This window comes from Labrus mixtus, chromosome 1 (assembly GCF_963584025.1).
Source record: "Labrus mixtus chromosome 1, fLabMix1.1, whole genome shotgun sequence".
Lineage (NCBI taxonomy): Eukaryota > Metazoa > Chordata > Actinopteri > Labriformes > Labridae > Labrus > Labrus mixtus.
In genome coordinates, this window is record NC_083612.1 from 20,620,495 (window position 1) to 20,639,404 (window position 18,910).

Consider the following 18,910-nt stretch of genomic DNA (forward strand, 5'->3'; position numbering starts at 1 on the left):
GAGAAAATAATTAAACACAAATTATAACACAAACGCAAAACAAGTGTCCTATCTTTATTTACAGTATATTGGATGTACAAAACCATACAAAAATATATATGTCATCTAAGACAGGCAAATCGCTCCGTTTCTATTTTACAGGACTTTTCTGACATTATAGTGTTCAATTTTCAGAAATATTCAGTCACTAAAATCACATCTCCCCCCATTGTCGGCACTGTTTGCAGAACCAACTGTTGTCTTTGGTTGCTAGTTCACAATATTGCAATGTGCAATGTTTTGATGCATACTTGTGCGACTGCAAAACATTTGGAAAATGAAAAATGTCTCCAGGGCAGTAGCAGTCAGTGCCACTACTTCTTTAGTAGTGCTAATGTTACCAAGAAAAAAATGGTGCTATATTTGTTTCCTTTAGCAGTATTTCTGTTGATTAACCTCTACCTGTAAAAATAGTCTATGTTAAGATTACTGCAGATACAAACTCTATTTACAGCATCACTGACAGTAGGTATCCGTTTAGCTACCATATTTGCTTTTCAATCAACACATAGATTTGAAATTTGAAATGGTGAGTTTGAAGTTGACAGGGACGCATTAAGTCGTTACGATTCTTCTGTTGCTAATTAAGACATGTAAACACATTTCTCCAAACAAAGTGAAGAGAGCCAGACCGCCTATGAGGATACCAGTGCTGTTTGCACCACGTATCACTTATTCTCAAATCTTTGTTCACTTGCATGACTTGTCCACTTTCTCCTCAGGGTCTGTTTAAGTCCCCTCTAGTATCACTCCATGTGAAAACAGATACAGATAACTACAGAATATTTTTAAGCTGGGTCAGTGGATTAAACAGATTCTTTAGCCGGCATCTGATCTAGCTTTTCAGGAAATATCCAATAAAAGGGCAGGAACATCCTAAGGGCGAAGGAATCTCAGGACTTTGGAGCGCAGGAAGCGGATAAAGGATTTTGGGAACATTTCTCGTGATTCTTGTGCTGTGTAGTTGAAGAAGTTCTGTGGGTGAGCCAGCACATCAAACAACGCCTTCATAAGTTTCTTGTCCTGATTAGAAAAATGAATTCCATTAATGGACAAGAATAAACATATTCAAAAGCAAATATGAGCAACAGCAGCTTGTATTTCCACAAGTCACCAAAAGAGGGCGCTTGTGGGTGTTGATGTGCTCAACAAAATTAACAATGTAGTTTGGTTTGCAGATACTTAACATCAAATAAAAATCACAATTTGAACTGTATCATAAATACATATGAGATAAAAAAAAAATAATCTGTTGAACGTTTAATCCATTAAAAAAAAGTGAAATGCAAAAAACCTACAACCAAGCAATGAAAAGTGCTTCATGTGAATCATTTGTCCCAACATACCTTTAGAATTTCCTGGTGATTCTCTGAAGCGTATAATCTTCCATCTCTAACAATGTCTTCTATCAGCTCTTGGTAGTCCTCTTTAACACAAAAAGTCCAAAAATAGTTTCATTAATTCAACGCACGAGAAAAAACTTGTACAGAACACTGTGTTGTTTTCTGCAGAAAGAAATATCATATCATTCTTCCTACCATCATACGTCACATATGGGACCTGGAAGCCTTTCCCACTGTTTCCCTCGTTGGACCTGAACTGTATCCAGAGCCTCTTTGAGCGCGAGGTAAAAGCGATGGGACGCTCGTAAGTCTGACAAGTCTCGTAGGTTGTCACCGAGTTGGATAAAGCTGTGGAATGAAGTTTTAGTAAAAATAGAGAATATAAATGCCTGGGATCAGGTGTAACCAGAGTAAGACAAATAAGATTATACACAATATCTTGTGTGCCTACCACAAATCCTTTTGTGAACCTAAGCATACCAAACCCAAACAAAGAAAAACCCTGAAACAAATAGTTATGAATACACTCAAATATCTGTACTAGTGAAACTTACAGCTTTTTCTCATCACTAAGTAGTCTCCACACTCGTCCTCAATGGGCAGGAAGATTTCTGGGACGACAATCAGGATTCTGCGTTTGGGGGGTGGGTTAATGGTCCAGGTGCACTCGATATTGGCTGGGTAGTTTCCCGGGTAGTTTGGGGACTCAATGTAGCCAGTAAAATCTCCCAGCTCTCCTCCGCAATGTCGGTCTGTAATGTTTCATAGATCAGAGTGTTAAATAATATGGTTTTTTTTGGAGCTGCAAAGGTGAATTGTTTGAAAATGTATTTCAAGCAGGAGCTGTTCATTGTTCACACATACATACTTTTGCATTGCATGAAATTAGTTGAGCCATCAAAGTCGGTAGTGGTATTTCCAGGGCATGAGACACAGTAGTTCTGACCGAACTCTCCTTGAAACGTGCCTATGGGACAACGGATGCAGCGGTGTGTGCTGGTGTTGTAGTAATGTCCGGGAGAGCACTGGACTGCAGGAGTAAAGCACAAAGATAGAAGACTGTTAGTTCATATCATGCCAAAATGGTTCACTGTGGGTTTAATGTTTACAACCCAAAATAAGTGAAGTCCTATGGGTATGGTACAAATCAAACCAGCAGCGTAACATTTCTTGAGGAAAATCTTTAAGTTCAGGTTAACAGCCTGATCTTTAATGGATGGAGTCGTTGTTTACATCCTCTTTTAACTGCAGGTATCAATCCATTAAGGTCAAACACACAAATGTTTTCAAAAAAGGGGTTAAATTCTGCTTTAAAATGACCACTGAGCTGGAAATATTGCAGGGTCTTTATGAAAAAGAATAACAGCGTAAAAGTGAGCAAAATGTAACAAATATCTCATAAGATGGAACCTCCTCAACCAATTAGATTGTACACAATAATGCACGGTCAAGAGGCTTGAACCAAAATTCTCCCACTCAGATCCATGAAGGTTGCCATCAAGGAGGTGCATAGTTAAAAAACAACTCGTGCTGTTAAATGCAAAGACAATAAAAGAGCTGTGGAGGGCAGCAGAGTTCCTGTCAGCACATCAGCTCCACTGACTGCAGCCATGCAATTCTGTTGTGATGATGAGTGTGTAAAAAGATTTGAATAACACAAATAAAACTTTAACAGCAACAGAGGTTTCACTCCATCTATCAGGATTGACAGGTTTTTATTAACTTTCTCAGCTCTAAACAAACCATCAAACCTCCTCGGTTATTACCTCCACATGGGGAACTAAACTAATCTAAACTGGAGTTTTTACAACAGCTACAAACACGGCTTTCTCACCTTTGGTCTCACACTCTTGAAAGGTGACAGCTTCACTGCGCTTGGTGACCAGGTTTCCTCCACAAGGGAAGCAGGAGGTGCGTCCCACTTCTGGCTGATACGTTCCCAGAGGACAAGGCAGGCAGGGGATGAAGCCGTCATGAGAGTACTGACCGGGGGGACACTGACCTGAACACCCACACACACACACACACACACACACACACACAAGCATTGAGTGAATTCAAAGGGAGAACCTTCACACACAGCAGCATTTTATCCCTCCTACAAACCTTTTAGCGCTGCACCACTTAGTCACTTAGTTTATTTTACGTTTTTTTTTTATTACATGTGAAATATAAGCGAAAAGACTCTCCTTAAATTCCCATCTTAATGAAACTTGTTTAATCTCTGAGTGCACCACCTCTCAAACTGGGCGAGTGGGAGTTAGCTGATAGCTCCTGTTGTTTAGTCTGACAGAGGAGCTGGGATCCGGGATTCAGCCACAAAGTGACTCTGATAACAGCTCGAGAGGAGACAGAAACATGCTGGCTCTTTCAGCCTTCTATTTCAGTCTGGAGGAAGCGTGTTCACTGTTTGAATTCAAATACATCTTCAACATCTAAGCTCAAGCGTCTTTGGCTTTACACAAAGCAGAACATCTGTCAGGGAGAGATCCTTATCAAGGCTTCATCGCTTCCTGTGTGGCTCATATACACAAAACACTTTCATAAATGTTGTGTCCCTTTTGTTTATTACTCTTTCTTTATACAGATTTTAGACTCCCTCCAATAAGGATGCCCCCAAAAAAAATATTTAAAGAAAAAGACCCATGTATAGAGAAGTGCAAGTGTTCACAATATAATAACAGAATATAGGCTTGACAGTCTTACCTCCACACTCTGACATGTTTCGAGCTCCGACCACCTTAGAGATGTCTCTTCCTTCGGGTCCAGGACAGACCTCACAGGTCATCTGTCCCTCCTCATCCTGATACGTTCCAGCAGGACACAACACACACCTGCCCTGATCCCGATCCAAGTAAGTTCCGACATGGCAGCTCACTGGAAGACAGGAGTGAAAAAAAGGAGATTTAAGATTTCGTTTTTTTTGGAGAACAACATATGTTTTTACAAGACAAAACCATAATTTCTTATTAAAGTAGTCATTTGGAATGGAATACAAACATTTGATCATTCAAGCAGGTGAAATTAGACATTTCACTCACAAAAAGGTCAGTTTAATCAGAGTGTGGTTTGTCTGAACTTTTAACATACATCATTATTGTTTTAATAGACGAGTCTGAGTCATGTAAAGCTTGCCTCCAAAAAAGCTAGACAGACATGAATCGACAAATAGAGCAGGATGGCCTGTGGCTGCACATAATGAAACAGTCCTAACCACAGAGTTGATTTACACTCTAACGACAGTCGTTCAGTTGCATGACAAGACCATGAAAGTAAAGTAAGCCAGACTTCATCAGCTGCCTCTTAAGTGTAATCAAACAGCACCGTGTACACACTTGAAGTGGATAAACACAGTTAAGAGCATCCTTAACACATCAAACGTGAGCTGAGCCTCGTCAATTCATCAACCTGTTGACAGATTTCAGAGCTTGACTTGCATGTAATGAACATTTCAGGAATCAGTGTTCTTAAAAGACAGCGCAATAGTTCAATAGGGTTTCAGATTTTATGTTTAATAAATCCATATGACAAGTTTTTTTGTCATCCATCTTTTACATGTCAGCACAAGTTACTCCACTACTGTAGAAAGACAACTCACCGGGTAATTTAACAGAACAAATCATACTATGAGATGCAGACAAAAAATATTTACATTCCTCAAACTCACAAATTCATATGAACTCATTTATAAACTCCAGAGAAAGATGAGCTTCAAGAACGGCTTTTAAAAGACAAGTCGTAAATATTCACCTGGCACTGGGATAGTTGTGTTCTTAGTGTGTTTGGAAAAGTGTTTTATGGTCAAAGCATGTATCAGGATAAAGAAAATCTTAATTGTGAACCAGAAGGAAGAAAGATAAACCAACCAGCTTTAGCTTATGGCTTCAAAGAATTAATCTACTATTTTAAATTAAAATCTTCTCTGTAAAGAAGACAAAGCATAGAGTCAAGAAAGACTTAGAGTGTATAAGTATATGTTTCTCTGTAACATCAGTCGTGTTCTTTTGGTCATTTTATGACTTTTTAACCTGATTCATGATGTCAATGTTATTGCCACTAAATAGAAAGACTATTTAATAGCTCATGCTAGATCTTGTGTTGTTACTACAGTGTTCAGAAGGGAAATATTTAAATCAAACTACTTGGAATCAAGTGGAGGTAAAGAAGAATTTTATGAGGTGAGCTAATAAAGGAAAGCGTGAAATAAAATAATTGTGCTTTGGCAATAACAATTAGGCTATAGAAAACAAAATGTAGGGTCTGTTTATGGTCAAATTCAAACATTTTCTAACAAAAAGAAATAGGCTAGTTGAAATTGATAATAGCAAAGTTGTTACTTAAATCGTTTCCTAATTATTAAAGCAACACTATTCAATGAAGGGTGAATCATATTGTCAGTCAAATTAAAAACATAAAAGTTAAATATAAGGTGTTATTCAGCTATGTAAATGCATTTGTGACCCATTAAAACCTTTCAGACAAAAGCCCAACCTCTCCACAGCTGCCCCTCTAACTACATCTGACACGTCCTAATACTTTATACACATTATAGCCGTGCATTAGGGAGGAACATTTCTACCACCGTAAGCAACCTCACCTCTCTTAAAAGAAAACACAGAAGCAAATCAAAGAGAGCATTTCCTTCTTATCTTACAAAAGTGCAAAGTCTTGATTAAAGGGAGCAGAAAGCCGTTTTGCTTTGGTTCCTCCCACGCAGAGCGACACCTGTTATTAATTTTGGGAATTACTGTGTCTGTCTGATGTTCTTCAGAAGTTCAGCAGAAAATTGAGGCTGATCTCACACAAGAATAAATCAATTAAATGGCAGGCCTTTCGCGCAAAATGTGCCTGAGTTTAAGCCGCCTGTAAGTAGAGAAGCCACAATCTCTGGAAGCGCAACACACAAAAAGCTTTAATGTGGATCCATTCTATGTGGCTCAGCAAATTGTTCGATTTTCCTCCAAAGAAAGAAAATGTAATTCTCTCAAGAGCAGTTCATTTTTTGAAACCCATTGTTTACTCTGAAAGACCATGAGGAGCCATCATTGCATTGTCCTCTAACAGCTTTTATTTGACAGAGGGAAGCAGTGCGAGAAGAGAGAGAGTGAGAGTGAAAGAGAGAAAAAACCTTGAAGCCTTTCAAATGCAAAGAACGCTTCTATAGAGTCCTCGAATTGATGGCCCCAAAGAGGTTTAAAAGACCTTTCACCTCTATTCAAGTCCCAAGTCTGTGCCTACTTGATGACATAGGAAAACACCACGGTATCACAGTGGTAAGGAGCTGAACCCAATAAAAGGGGTCAGGTTTCTGAATCCCCCCATTCTGCTCGGCCCAATCGCTGCTCGCGCCTATCAAGCCGAGGCCCAAACAACTGATGCTAATTGATTCCCATGGTGTGGCTGAAGTCAATTCTCTTTAGCAGTTTAGTGGCTGGGGGTCATGCAAAGTGGCCCCAGTTGGGGGGCAGGGGGGACACAGCACTCAAACTGCCAGCTTGAATCAAGAGCACTTCCTAAACATCTTCAATGTTAAAACAAACACGCAAACAAGTCAACTAGAGCGGTCAAATAAACGTGGACACGCACCGAGAACAGAAAGTTTGGGTCATTTATGTGAATGTTTGCTCTGGTCCTACTTTCAGATCAAGGTGTGTTGGGATGCAGTCACATGAAAACCAACAAATATTATTTTAAGAGAGGGATATTTGCATAATTAATTAACTCCATCACCCATAGGCTTCATTTAAGTAGAAGCATCCTAGAAACCGATGTAAGCAGCAACCAAAGCATCAAAGTCAGAGGAGAAACACTTTCAAGAGTGCACCGAGCAGGATGCATATTTTTTTTTCCAAATGCACAAGAGCCTGTGTTGTCATCCATCTGAGGCAGCGAGAACAAGTCCCAAATGGGCTTTTCAATGGAGTGGGCAAACTGAATAGGGCTAAACTGCACTCCGAGCTAAGCCAGAGCGGGAGGTGGGGGAGGAGGAGGGGGAAAATATAGCTCCTTTAAAGAGCTGGAGGTTAAGAAGAATGCCTTTCAGCTCCCCCCCCCCCCCCCCCCCCCCCCTCCACTCCTCTTCCAAATTACATGTCTACACCCCTGCCATGGCCAATAGACTGCTTAATGTTGACCTGAAAGCATAGCGGGGGAGTTAAGAAATCAACACACTCAGGAGCTGAGTTACTGAAACAGAGGAGTAAAGAACAGGAGCAGTTTGGGTTTAAATCAAGTTGGCACGGCTCAGCAGCAAAACTAACTTTGACGCTGATGTAGAGGAGAGAAATGTTGAGTTGAAGGGAGATGTATTCAGCTGTGGGTTTTCTTTGAACAAACTTCACCTCAAGAAACTACAGACAAGTTATTTTTTCAGGCTAGATTTGCTCCTTGGTTAAAGTGAAAAAAAATCTTAGATGAGTAAAAACGCTTTCCAATGCTTTCTTCAGGGCATAAACAAAAACGCATATTTTTCAGGATCTGCCTTGTTGTCAGATTCAAACAGCTCCAACATTTGGGACAGACATGCGCAAAATTTGAACAAAAAGCATACCATTTGAATAAATATTTAGACATCTCCACAGAGGAAAGGCAGCACTTTCACTCTCACTGATATTAAAACAGAGCGCAGCAGGCAGAGAACTTACTGTGAGGCCCGAAATTAGGGGGCGCAGGGTCCCAAAATCCAGAGAATGCACATGCCAGCCTTCAGCTCTCCAACGCTTGACAGTGTGCGGTCTTATTTAATGAACATTTTCTCCATCACAGGTTGTATATAAAACCCAAGCGAGAGGCAACAGCTACCAGGAGAGCTGCCATCAGCCCTCATGTTACACTTTTATCCATAGAAGCTGGACCATTTCAACAACAGAGTCTCTGTTCTTCCATGCGAGCCCACTCTCCCCTCCAACTAGCTCATTACAGCATGTCTGAAAACCAAAGAAAGGCACTCATCTGGCCAACACCTGTTCCAAATCTAATCGAATCATTAAAGCAGCTCGTCTAAATATATCTTACTTGCATGGTCCATTTCAATTGCTTAAAGAAAAACCTATGAGCCTACTGTGTGTATTGGGCCCAGTCGAAGCTGTAAAAGCCATAATGTAAGCTGCAATAACAGCAGTTCCAAGTTGATAATTGTGAGATGAAAAGAATCAATATTTGCATCAGAAGTGGTCCCTGGTTGAAAGGTTGACTCCTGACATTTGACATAGGTTCTGCATTGAATAACTCACCACATTTTCTGCCCACCAGCACCTGTCCTCCTCCACAGTGACCCGGCAGCTCTGCTGGCTGGCCCAGTGTCTTGCTGAGCTCGTAGTCAGACCCGGCAAAGTGAAGGTGGAACTGTTCCCGGTTGATGGACTTCCTCAGGGTCCGGATGGTCTTCCTGAGCCTCTTCTCTGAGCGTCGGCGCACACAGTTCAGGTCACAGCTCTCTGCTGAGAAAGGCACTTGATACCACAACTGTTTCCATTGCGAAAAAAAAAAGTCGTAAATTGCACCTTCACCTGGGTTGCTCACATGCGCAACTAGACCCACAAATCCACCATCAAGTAAGGGTAAGAGTGATCTAGGCCACCACTTCTAAACACATTGATTCAGAGTCCCAACCCAGAGCCCACCACCATAGCCGAGTCAAAACAGGAGATACTTTATCAGTGTGGTTTGTTTAGTGATGAACAGCAGCGATTGAAAAGAGAAAAGGAAAGAAACAAAGAAAGATGGAGGATGAGAAACAAAGGTCCCAGGCAGGCAGGCAGGCAGACAGGAAGCGCAGAGAGACCAACCTGTTACCTCCTCTAGGTTCACATCCAGCTCAAACTCAGCTGTTATCGACAAGCCGTCCTCCTCGCCAGCTTTCCTTCCGTGACGGCTGCGTGTTCGCTGTCCGGATGAGGTGCAGCGCAGGCTCACGTAGCTGAACTGGACGTTTTCAGTGAAGAGGAACCTGCTATCTAACAAACAAAATGGCACAATTGTTAAAGAAAAACTTTGAGAGCATAACAGACAACAACAACAAAAAAAGACAGCAAACAAGTCCTTATGTTTAGTTAATTTGATAACTTTTCAGTAGTGTAGATCAGAAAACTTATAAAGGATCTTTTTTTGTCATTTTGCTTCATTGGAAACACCTCTGTGCCTTTTCAGCGAATGTGACGGATGTTAACATCACAACCCTTTGGAGAAGCAAAAATAATCCTACAATCGGAAACCCATTTGATTGATGGCTCAGTCAGAACCAACTGAAAGGCATGCTATGGCTAATTACATCCTCCCCTGTCACTGCCAGACAAAGTGCTGTACTGAGACATTCAAGACACTCAAAACCACATCACTTTCCCCACAAAATGTCTTTCACATTCGCCTTTGGTTTTTGGTTTACTTTGACTCTGAGGTCTGCTTTATCTTCTAAAGAGTGCAGCTTTGAATGCTGGCAGTTCTGGGTAAAACCTAAATGTTTTTTAACCAGCAACAAGGAGATTGTAAATGTAATCCTTGTTTATCCGTGATCTAGGTCCTGTGTTTGGAGGCTTTGTTGTGCTCGTTGTTTTGGCAACCTCTGTACCTGATTGAGCTGAGTTCAAGCTCTCCTTTAGTTTATCATGACTTCGTTTCAAGTTGCATTTTGCAGAGCCGGACTTAAAAGTGGCTGTGGTTTTAATGCGTGGAACATTTGTCATTTCTGGACCTGCGGGAAAGAGGAAGAAAAGAAATAAAAACTCATCATTTTCATCTCCTGGCAGTATTTATCAGCTGAAAAGTAAAGCCTGAGCTGTTCCTGAGTTACTGTTTTGTGTGGCAGAGCAGAAAGATGGATGTTAATCTGGGATGTTTTGAACTTGCCTAAGCATTGCAAGCCGCTGCTGTTCTTTTGTGCTTCAGCCAGGCAGGGCAGAGGCATTCCACAGGTCACCGTGTACGAATCCTCCGTCCCTGCAAACACGAGAGGCCATGACACACAGACCAACACAGACAAAAGTTAAGGCCACAAAAGCCAAGTAAGAGGGAGCAAACAGGCGGCATGTAGGAACACGAAAAGTTTCTCTGCAGACTGATGTTGACACACAAGCAGATCCAGAACAGCTTGACCTAATGACTTATTCAGAGCTGCAGAGTCTCAAGCATTGACCGTCATGCAGGTGAGCATCTTCACACGGCCACACGCTAATCCTCATGTTTCACACGATGAGAATCAAAAGTTGCCCCTTTTTATTTTCATCCTCTCTAATATGTTTTCTTACTTGCTGCTTGCTGAACTTGGGGCCTTATTCTGCCTCTGATTTGCTTACCCAGATATTATGCCTAACAAATCATCTGTCCTCATGTCTTAATCTAACCAAACCAATGAAAGGCAACGAGTACCAACCAATCAGAGGCAGAGTAGGGCGGGTCATGCAGTCACCATCTCAGGAGAAGAGAACAAACTTTGGTGTGACAGTCAGTGAATTAAATAATGAAGTAAATAATGCGTTTCAAATGAAGCAGAAAGTCAAACTTTAGGTAACCAACTCTTTTTGATATGAATTGTGTTATTTTTCTAGCTTAATAAAATGCATTCTTTAATTGTCACTCTGAGCAAGAGTAAGTTAATGTGACACAGGCTGGTGAACAGGGGTGACTAAGCAAAGGACAGGTTGCTGAATTCAAAGTTTAATTTAACTATTTACTTAATTTAGTCAAAATTGTCTTTGTTGTATCCGATATTACAATAACTTTCATTTCTACTTATGCTGTTCCACTATGAAGAATGTGTAATTGCAGGAAACTTGTTTTTAAATTGCAGAAATAATCTGGCGGCGGAGAGGAGCTGCCTGAATAACGACAGAGTAAGACAGAATAATGACATCACAACAGTCTAATCCTAATGTTGATTTAATATGAGATATTAATCTGGCCCCATTTCTTTCGCCAGCGACTCAAGGTCCCTTCTTCCGAAGTCTCACTCCAAACTTGGCAGCCCTGCTTATTACATTTATGAAGAATACTGATTGGATCAAGTATTTTAAACAATTGCACTATTCCCAATTTTCACTATACAAAGACATGCATCATTGTTTCCTATGTTAAAGCGCTTGCTTGGATTTTTTGATGTGGAGTTGAATCTTGTACTTGTCAATAGTAAGTGTATTAGCCACAGGAGTGGAGTTTTATTAGATAATGATAACAGATAATTACCTTTGGTACCTTTGGACAAAGATATTAAGAGTGACTCCTATGGTATACAAATGCTAGTGTATGTACAGTAATTAGCAGGTGAGTCTTGGTAAATGAGATTAAAAATCTCAAGCGTAAGAAAGACGTGTACAGTAGGCTGCGTGAAGTGCACAGGTGTGAACCGCAGGGTGTGCGGGTGCTGAAACACTAACATGTGCTGATGAAAAGCCAAATTGCTTCCTCTGCAGCACATTTCACAGGGAAATATCTCTATAACTGTGCCCATCATGGCAATAAAATCGTGTTATACTGAGTTGAAGCTCAACCAAACTCACCACTGCTGATGTGGACTTGGGACTGGCATGTCAGGAAGCAGTGGTCCCCTCCCTCCAGCTTACTACAGTTCAAGGTAGGTTTAGACGTTTGTCTTGCTGGTGGTGAACCCTCAGCCTCTAGATGGAAATCAAAACAAAACTCCAAGGTAAAATGGAACACTTTTGATTGCAACAGTGCGAAAAGGGCAACGAGGCAAGTCCAACATCTTCCAGCACCAAAAGATTCATATCTTTTGGGATGTTTCACTGAAGCACAAGAAAACCAAGTGACAGAGAATTAAAGAGAAAAAAGAGAACAGAATTCAAAGTATCTCCTGTTTTTGTCCCCTAAGTTTTTATGTCAAAAATGTGGGATGGAAACAGCACACACTCAACTGATTTGCCTCCCATATAGGAAGAGGCACTGGCTTACCAATGCAGTCCTTTTTGTTCCAGTGTAGCTTAAAGCCAGGATGGCAAAAGCATTCAAATCCGCCCATGGTGTTCTCACAACCCTGCTCACAACCACCATTGTTCACACTGCATTCATTTATATCTGACAGGAGAATAGAAAAAAGGTCATTTTCATTAATAATACAGGGTGAATAATTACAGCAAACCAAGAAGCATGTGCATTCGTATTCTTTTTTATCTGAACACATCTTTAAGTGAAACCGAGATGTTGTGCTCAACTTGTCCCATATGAAACTCCCTCCTTTCTTTGTAGACTCACCTCCGCAGTGGGCCAGTCCATACATGGTGTAGCCTTTGTTGCACAGACACTGAAAACCACCAGGGGAGTTCACACATGTGTGATCACATGTGCGCTCAAAATAACACTCATCTATATCTGTAATCAAAATGAACAGAAGATATAATAGCAGGGCAGTCAGTGGCACTCTTCATCAGGAGGGATTTTCCAACCACAGAGAAATGCTAGTTTTTGATCATGAATTCCCCCACAGAGTGAAATCTGACATGTCTTAAGAACAGGTACATTTGAACTTTTCCATACTTGAAATTTAAAATAAAAAGGGGGTTACACAAAAGCTGTGTTGAGACACCCCCTTTTATCTAACAACTAGATCTGAAATGTTGTCTTAGATATTTGAGGATGGATCACATTGATTTAAACAATTCAGGAGCTTTTCTACCTTGACAAGAACGCTCGTCCGTCAGCAGCTTGAAGCCTTTTCTGCAGTTGCACTCGAAGCTGCCAATGGTGTTCCTGCAGAAGTGTTCGCACCCACCGTTGTGGAGCTCGCATTCATCAATATCTGTGGGATACAAGATCTTCATGATCACATTCATGAAAAAGCTCAAATCCTTTCTTTCTTTCTCTGTTTATAATAGTTTTTTTTTTAAAGGACTGGCAGTCTGACCTTTGCAGGTTTTTGCATCCGGCTGCAGTGTGAAGCCAACAGGGCAGCTGCAGCGTACACCTGTGGAGGTGTCCTTACAGGTGCAGTCACAACCCCCATTGTTCACAGCACAGGTTTCTGAAATTAAAACACACAATGTCAATGCCTATGAAAAGTTGCACTTCATATCTCAATGTTACATGCTAGATCCTTTGTTAAACAGAGTCTTGATTTTTTTCTTCACATGGTGCCCTTAAAGCAGCTGGACCACAAAGCTGAATGAGCAAGAAAAATACAGAAGAGAAGTGTTTCATTCTACAGTTCAAAACATGAATAATTGTTGTCACTCATACAAAGGCTGAGTATATATTGACATGAAGGCTTACCTAAACAAAAGTTATTTTCTGTATTACTGGACATGTTCTGACTATGGACTTGGTAAACAGCCTAAGACACAATGTTTTACACAAATCATGTGATCAAGAACTCCACAACTAACACCATATAAGTAAAGATTTACACCCTGCCCTTCCCAGGTAGAAGGATAATGTGAAATGTATCACACTGTCACAAATGCATATTTTTCCAGGGGGAAGCTGGGGGGTGAGACAGCGAGTCCGTAGTCATTTCACAGTTTGCTCAAAAGTCTGAGGAATGCACAGGCTGACTAGAGATTGGTCCTCTCTCCTGTATAATATCCCTAAGTGGTTCTCTGCCATGCAGCATGTGCATGGAACACAGGCAGTTAGAATTTAGCATTATTATTACCCATTGAGAGTCTCCGTTTGACCCTTTTGTCCACCTCAGTAAAAGATGTTGCGTTGTGGTCTGCAGACTCCGCTGTGGCTTCGTCTCGTTCTGTGGCACAAAAAAACAAACAAATCATTGACAGAATAAGAGTAGGTTCACAAATTCAGAACATTTTAAAATCAACGCAATCATAGGCGTGATTTTTCTGCCGACATCAGCTCTGTTTGTGTAGATCCCCTTTCAGTAACCAGATGCATGTTTACACTTGAGATGTTCAGCTTGTAGCAGCTTGGTGTTTTCGTCAGATAGCACATCAGATTATAAAAGTGAATCTGAAGACAACATCGCAGTGCTACGCCTGGACCTCACACGCACTGCTGCTGCTGCTGGAGGGATATTACCCAATTTCTGATCTTTATCCTACAGAACCATTGTGTGGAAAAATGCACACAAGCGCCTAACAGGAGAACTGACATAGAGAGATGTTTCCAGTTAATGTGTTTTCATTTTTCCATCATGATAACATCACAATACTAAAAAAACAAAGAGCGTTATCCTGTGGGCTGCTCGTGGTATGTGCACTCCTTGTTTTGTTACATATTTAATAAAAGACACAACATGGAAAGGATTTGAAGAGGCCAAAATATTAATCGTACCTCAGTCATTCCCCTGGTTTCTATGAATATAATTAAATGTTTACAAGCCAACCCTGATGGATAGCTGTGGTTCATGTGACAAGACAAAAAAGAACTAGAAAAAATATTTTTACAGCCAGTTTTAAAGAAATCCAGTTTACTTATTTTTTGGTTTTGTTTGAAATCGCCATACCTTAAAACCATCAATTTATACACTTTCAAATAGCATGATATAGAAACCAAGCTTGTTTCAGCTCCTCATTGAACCTCAAAATTTCATAAATGTCTAACTTGCTTAGTACTCCATTCACTCAGTTAGAAGTCTACAGTTGTGAATGTCTGGAATGACTGCTTGTTTAACATGTTTTGTGCTTCATTTAATATACATAACAAACCAAAAAGGAGTCATGGAGAAGTGTATCATGTTTGGTTTCTTCATGTTCAGTCATTTTGAATATGCAGGTATGTTTGAATCGACTGAACTACTGGCGGGTCATGCGAAGTTTAGTCCAAATGGCAACTTGACTTGGTGGAAGTTCTTCAACACATGTTGCTTCCCATCTGAGATGTCCAGTTGTCTTTTCTATTAAACTTTCAATTACTGTGACCTCGATGACTAGGAGCCCTCATAGAGTACTGGCAGGTTATTTGTAACAAAGCCATATTGTACACACCCATCAGAGGGTAAATAATCTTCTTCAAAGGGAGTTTTAAAAGTGGATGTCATAAAGAGACACAACATAAAGAGATTTGACTGTGGCATCACGTCTTACAATATTTTACATTCCCTGTTTTAAACAACACCTGAGTTAACAAACTTTTTTTAATTTCTTACCTACACACGACCTCTTGTCAGGTTGCAGTGTGTACCTGATGTGACACCTGCATATGGGGCCACTCTCTGTGTCCTCACAGGTGTGCTGGCAGCCTCCATTGCCATGGTTACAAGTTACTGCAGGGTCAACAACATTGCATCCGTTAGACATTTGATCGGCACAACACACGGGTTTATAAGTGCGACTAGGTCATGTTGTAGTGTGAGTTTAGCTGAATGCTGTGAAGTACGTACAGATGCAGCCTCTCTGGTTCCGGGCCAGCTCGAACCCGGGACGACATTCACAGGCCACACCCCCTTTGGGTGTCTCTTTGCAGATGTGGGCGCAGCCGTGTTCCTTATTCATACAGTTGAGGCCCTCTGGGATAAAAAGAGGGAAAGAGATGGACGATGAAACTCTCCTACGGCGACTGACCGGCTCCACACAAAGGCACAAATAGTGCAAGATTAGTCTGGCATCCTTAAAGACACTGATTGTTCTCAAGCTTTACACAATCAGAAAACATCGATCAGTGTTATGAGAGGGGATAAAGAAAACTCTATAATCACGGTAAAAATTTCTTAAAAGTTCCCTGAAAATAAGTTCCGGGAACGTACTTTTCTTTGAGCTGCAATGAGATGCGATGAAGCAGCGTTTATAAAGATGGGTCACAGCTGAGTGGACAGGTCCACGGGATTATAAAGGGTTGTCATGACCTGATGGAGCGGAAAGTACTCGCATTTAGTTCACTTCAGTCAAGAAGACAATACAGAGGCTCTTCAGACTAATCTGTGACACAGGCCACATAGATCTGAGCGTTGCAGTTATTAACTTATTTTGTTCCCTGGGACACAGGGATCCTTTTCCCACAGCATGTGGCTGCTGCAGATAAGGGCTCAGTGACAGAAGCCAGCTTGAACCTGTCACCCTTCATTGTGCCGTCAATCTTAGATTTGTTTATGAATATTGAAGCGATTTGCTCAATTATTCTCAGACTTTTTGTTTGACAATTTGATACAATAAGCAATCACAAACATGAACCAAAAACACTCTCACAAATGGTACAAATCTAATATTTCTACCATATATGAACCAGTAACTGTTAAAGTCTCACTTTCCATCAATTCTTTTTTTTTAAATGACTAAATCATTTCTACAATCCTGAGATTTATTTTGTCGTCAAGCTACGGCTGCAGGCGTAGCTGCTGTTTACAGAACGAGCTTGCATGTTGTGGTCACTCACCCACAGAGCGGTGGATGCATGTATGCTGGTTGTCACTAAGGAAGAAGCCCTCTTTGCAGCGGCATTCATAGCTGCCCATAGTGTTAACACAAGTGTGTTGGCACCCGCCATTGTTGAACTTGCATTCATCCACATCTACAAAACAGGGGATAAGTTCATTTCATTAGCAGTGTTAACAAAACAAATGTGTGTACTGTTCTCAACTTAGCTGTTACCCTATGCAAAACAAATAAGGCTTATTTTGTCCAACAATGCAGATAATAAGAACTTTTTCACACAACACATAAATATTCAGAACTAGTTTAAATCACTGCATGAATCAAACAAAAGGTATTGCAGAGTCAAGTGAAACTAAGTGGACTTAAGCAGAGTAGGCTGTGTGACTGTGAGAAACTACACATAGAGCCAACATAAACTTGAACTCTTCACCATCAGAGCAAATGATTAATCACAAAAGTTTATTTTACTCCATCCTTTAAAGCTGATCTTACCGAGACAGTTATGTCCGTCATGTGCCAAATTAAATCCATCATAACAAGTGCAGCGATAATTGCCTGGTATATTGTTGCACTCATGTACACAGCCACCATTGTACTCCAAGTCACATTCATCAGTGTCTGAAAGTAAACAACATATGAGCAAATGTCCACCCACTGATCAGAAAATGTAAATGCAAAACATTTTGGTCTTCAATAACTTGAGAGCACTAGGCAAATGTGTGTATATCCTACATTTATACAGGGAAATAAATGAGGTCAGATTATATAGGTCAACAAATGGAAAACACTTACCTTCGCAGTGTTTTCCGTCTCCTTTAAAGCCTGCTTTACACGTGCATTTGTATGAGCCTTGAGTAGTCTGACATATAGCATCAATGTGACAGCCATCACTTCCCTCTGCACATGGATCTACTGAAATCCCAAAGGGTCTTTTAGGTCATAAACACCAGGAAACATTCAAATATTCCAATACATCAAATAGTATGACATTCAAAGATGCACTATCTACGTTTGTTGTTTGTTGTAAGTAAACAATAAAGAGGGTGAGCCTATATCTGTTAACTGACGCACAACAATAAAAACGAGCCTAATGAAAATAGAAGCCCACAGCGGGATATTTGAAAAACTCCAGTGTAAACTAACTAATGAGTGCTCATGCAATTTACTTACGATACAAAAATTGTTTTACAAACACATAGCCATTAGTTAATTATTTCCACAGGCATGTCTTAAAGAGCCCCAAAAAATATGAAGTAAAGAATAAAAAAAAAAGGCACCACTGGGACCGGGGACAACAACATAAACGCACTCTCTAAAGCGTGCGTAAAGTAGCACTCTCCATGACTGGAAAACACAACACACACACACACACACACACACACACACACACATGAACACACACTCACTACAGTCCCACCTCGAATCTCTGGAAGAGCTGCGCTTTGGCGGCTATTTAACAAGAGCAAAAACAAACAGAAGTCCCTCGCAGCCCAAATAGCTCCCATGGTGATATGATCCAAGTTTAGAGGTCTTCTCAAAAGGACGCGTACGCACTGAAGTCGTGACCGAGCGTCCGCCTCATTTTCATTCTAGCCTGTCAATCTGTTTCACAAGGGGCTTTTGAAAAGAGAAAGGAGTAAGTGAGGGAGTGCGTTTGTGTGTGTGTGTGTGTGTGTGTGTGTGTGTGTGTGTTTGAGAGGGCGAGAATGAGTGTGTGCGCGCGCGTACACGTAGAGAAAACTCTTTTGAAGCAGAGCTGCGTCAAGTCAGCCAAATAACCAATGCACAACCGGAAGTAAAGCTACTTTGCGTTCAGCGTTACATTAAGATCACGCCAAAAGGACTTTTATTTTGACAGCGCGGAACAGAAAATCCCTTGGAAAAACTCTCAAACCTTTGAGGTTTGTTTTGATGCCGAACATGTCACACGTCTGAGGTAAAAAGAAAAAAAAAAGAAAAGAAAAGAAAAAAGACTGAATAAATATGTTACAAAGTTGCAATTAGCGTTATACACAAACGCTGATAACCTGGCTAACAAGCTAGCCCTGAAAGAGAACATGACAAACAATGTGGTTGCTAGGCAACGTTCCAATTTACAATGTTTTCACAGTGACCGTGTTTTAAATTGAGGTCTGCATTATTATTGTTATTATTGTTATGATGGTATTTCGGTGGAAGATAATGGTAGGCCCACTAAAATGCTTGGTAATGTTTCACACAGGGATCTTAATTCCGGTATACGTTTTAATATCTTTA

General features: G+C 40.7%; 1 protein-coding gene across 5 annotated transcripts; it reads right to left on the reverse strand.

Moving 5' to 3' along the window:
- Positions 1 to 789: 789 nt before the first annotated feature.
- On the reverse strand, positions 790 to 18,333 carry scube2 (signal peptide, CUB domain, EGF-like 2). 5 transcript variants are annotated; one of them, XM_061037655.1, is made up of 23 exons: positions 18,072 to 18,333; positions 17,447 to 17,563; positions 17,147 to 17,272; positions 16,656 to 16,790; positions 15,667 to 15,792; positions 15,433 to 15,549; positions 13,981 to 14,070; positions 13,234 to 13,350; positions 13,006 to 13,128; positions 12,585 to 12,701; positions 12,285 to 12,407; positions 11,873 to 11,989; positions 10,227 to 10,316; positions 9,949 to 10,071; positions 9,170 to 9,337; positions 8,615 to 8,821; positions 4,089 to 4,259; positions 3,217 to 3,384; positions 2,251 to 2,412; positions 1,937 to 2,134; positions 1,578 to 1,730; positions 1,386 to 1,465; positions 790 to 1,062 (listed from the first exon to the last, which is right to left on the reverse strand). In XM_061037655.1, exons 1-23 carry the CDS (start codon positions 18,157 to 18,159, stop codon positions 916 to 918), a joined length of 3,063 nt encoding a protein of 1,020 aa, XP_060893638.1. In that variant the 5' UTR covers positions 18,160 to 18,333; the 3' UTR covers positions 790 to 915. The 5 variants fall into 5 exon arrangements, with proteins under 5 accessions (XP_060893638.1, XP_060893646.1, XP_060893629.1 ...); XM_061037663.1 differs by having other exon boundaries at positions 8,615 to 8,818; positions 17,447 to 17,566; XM_061037646.1 differs by having other exon boundaries at positions 17,447 to 17,566.
- Positions 18,334 to 18,910: the final 577 nt, after the last annotated feature.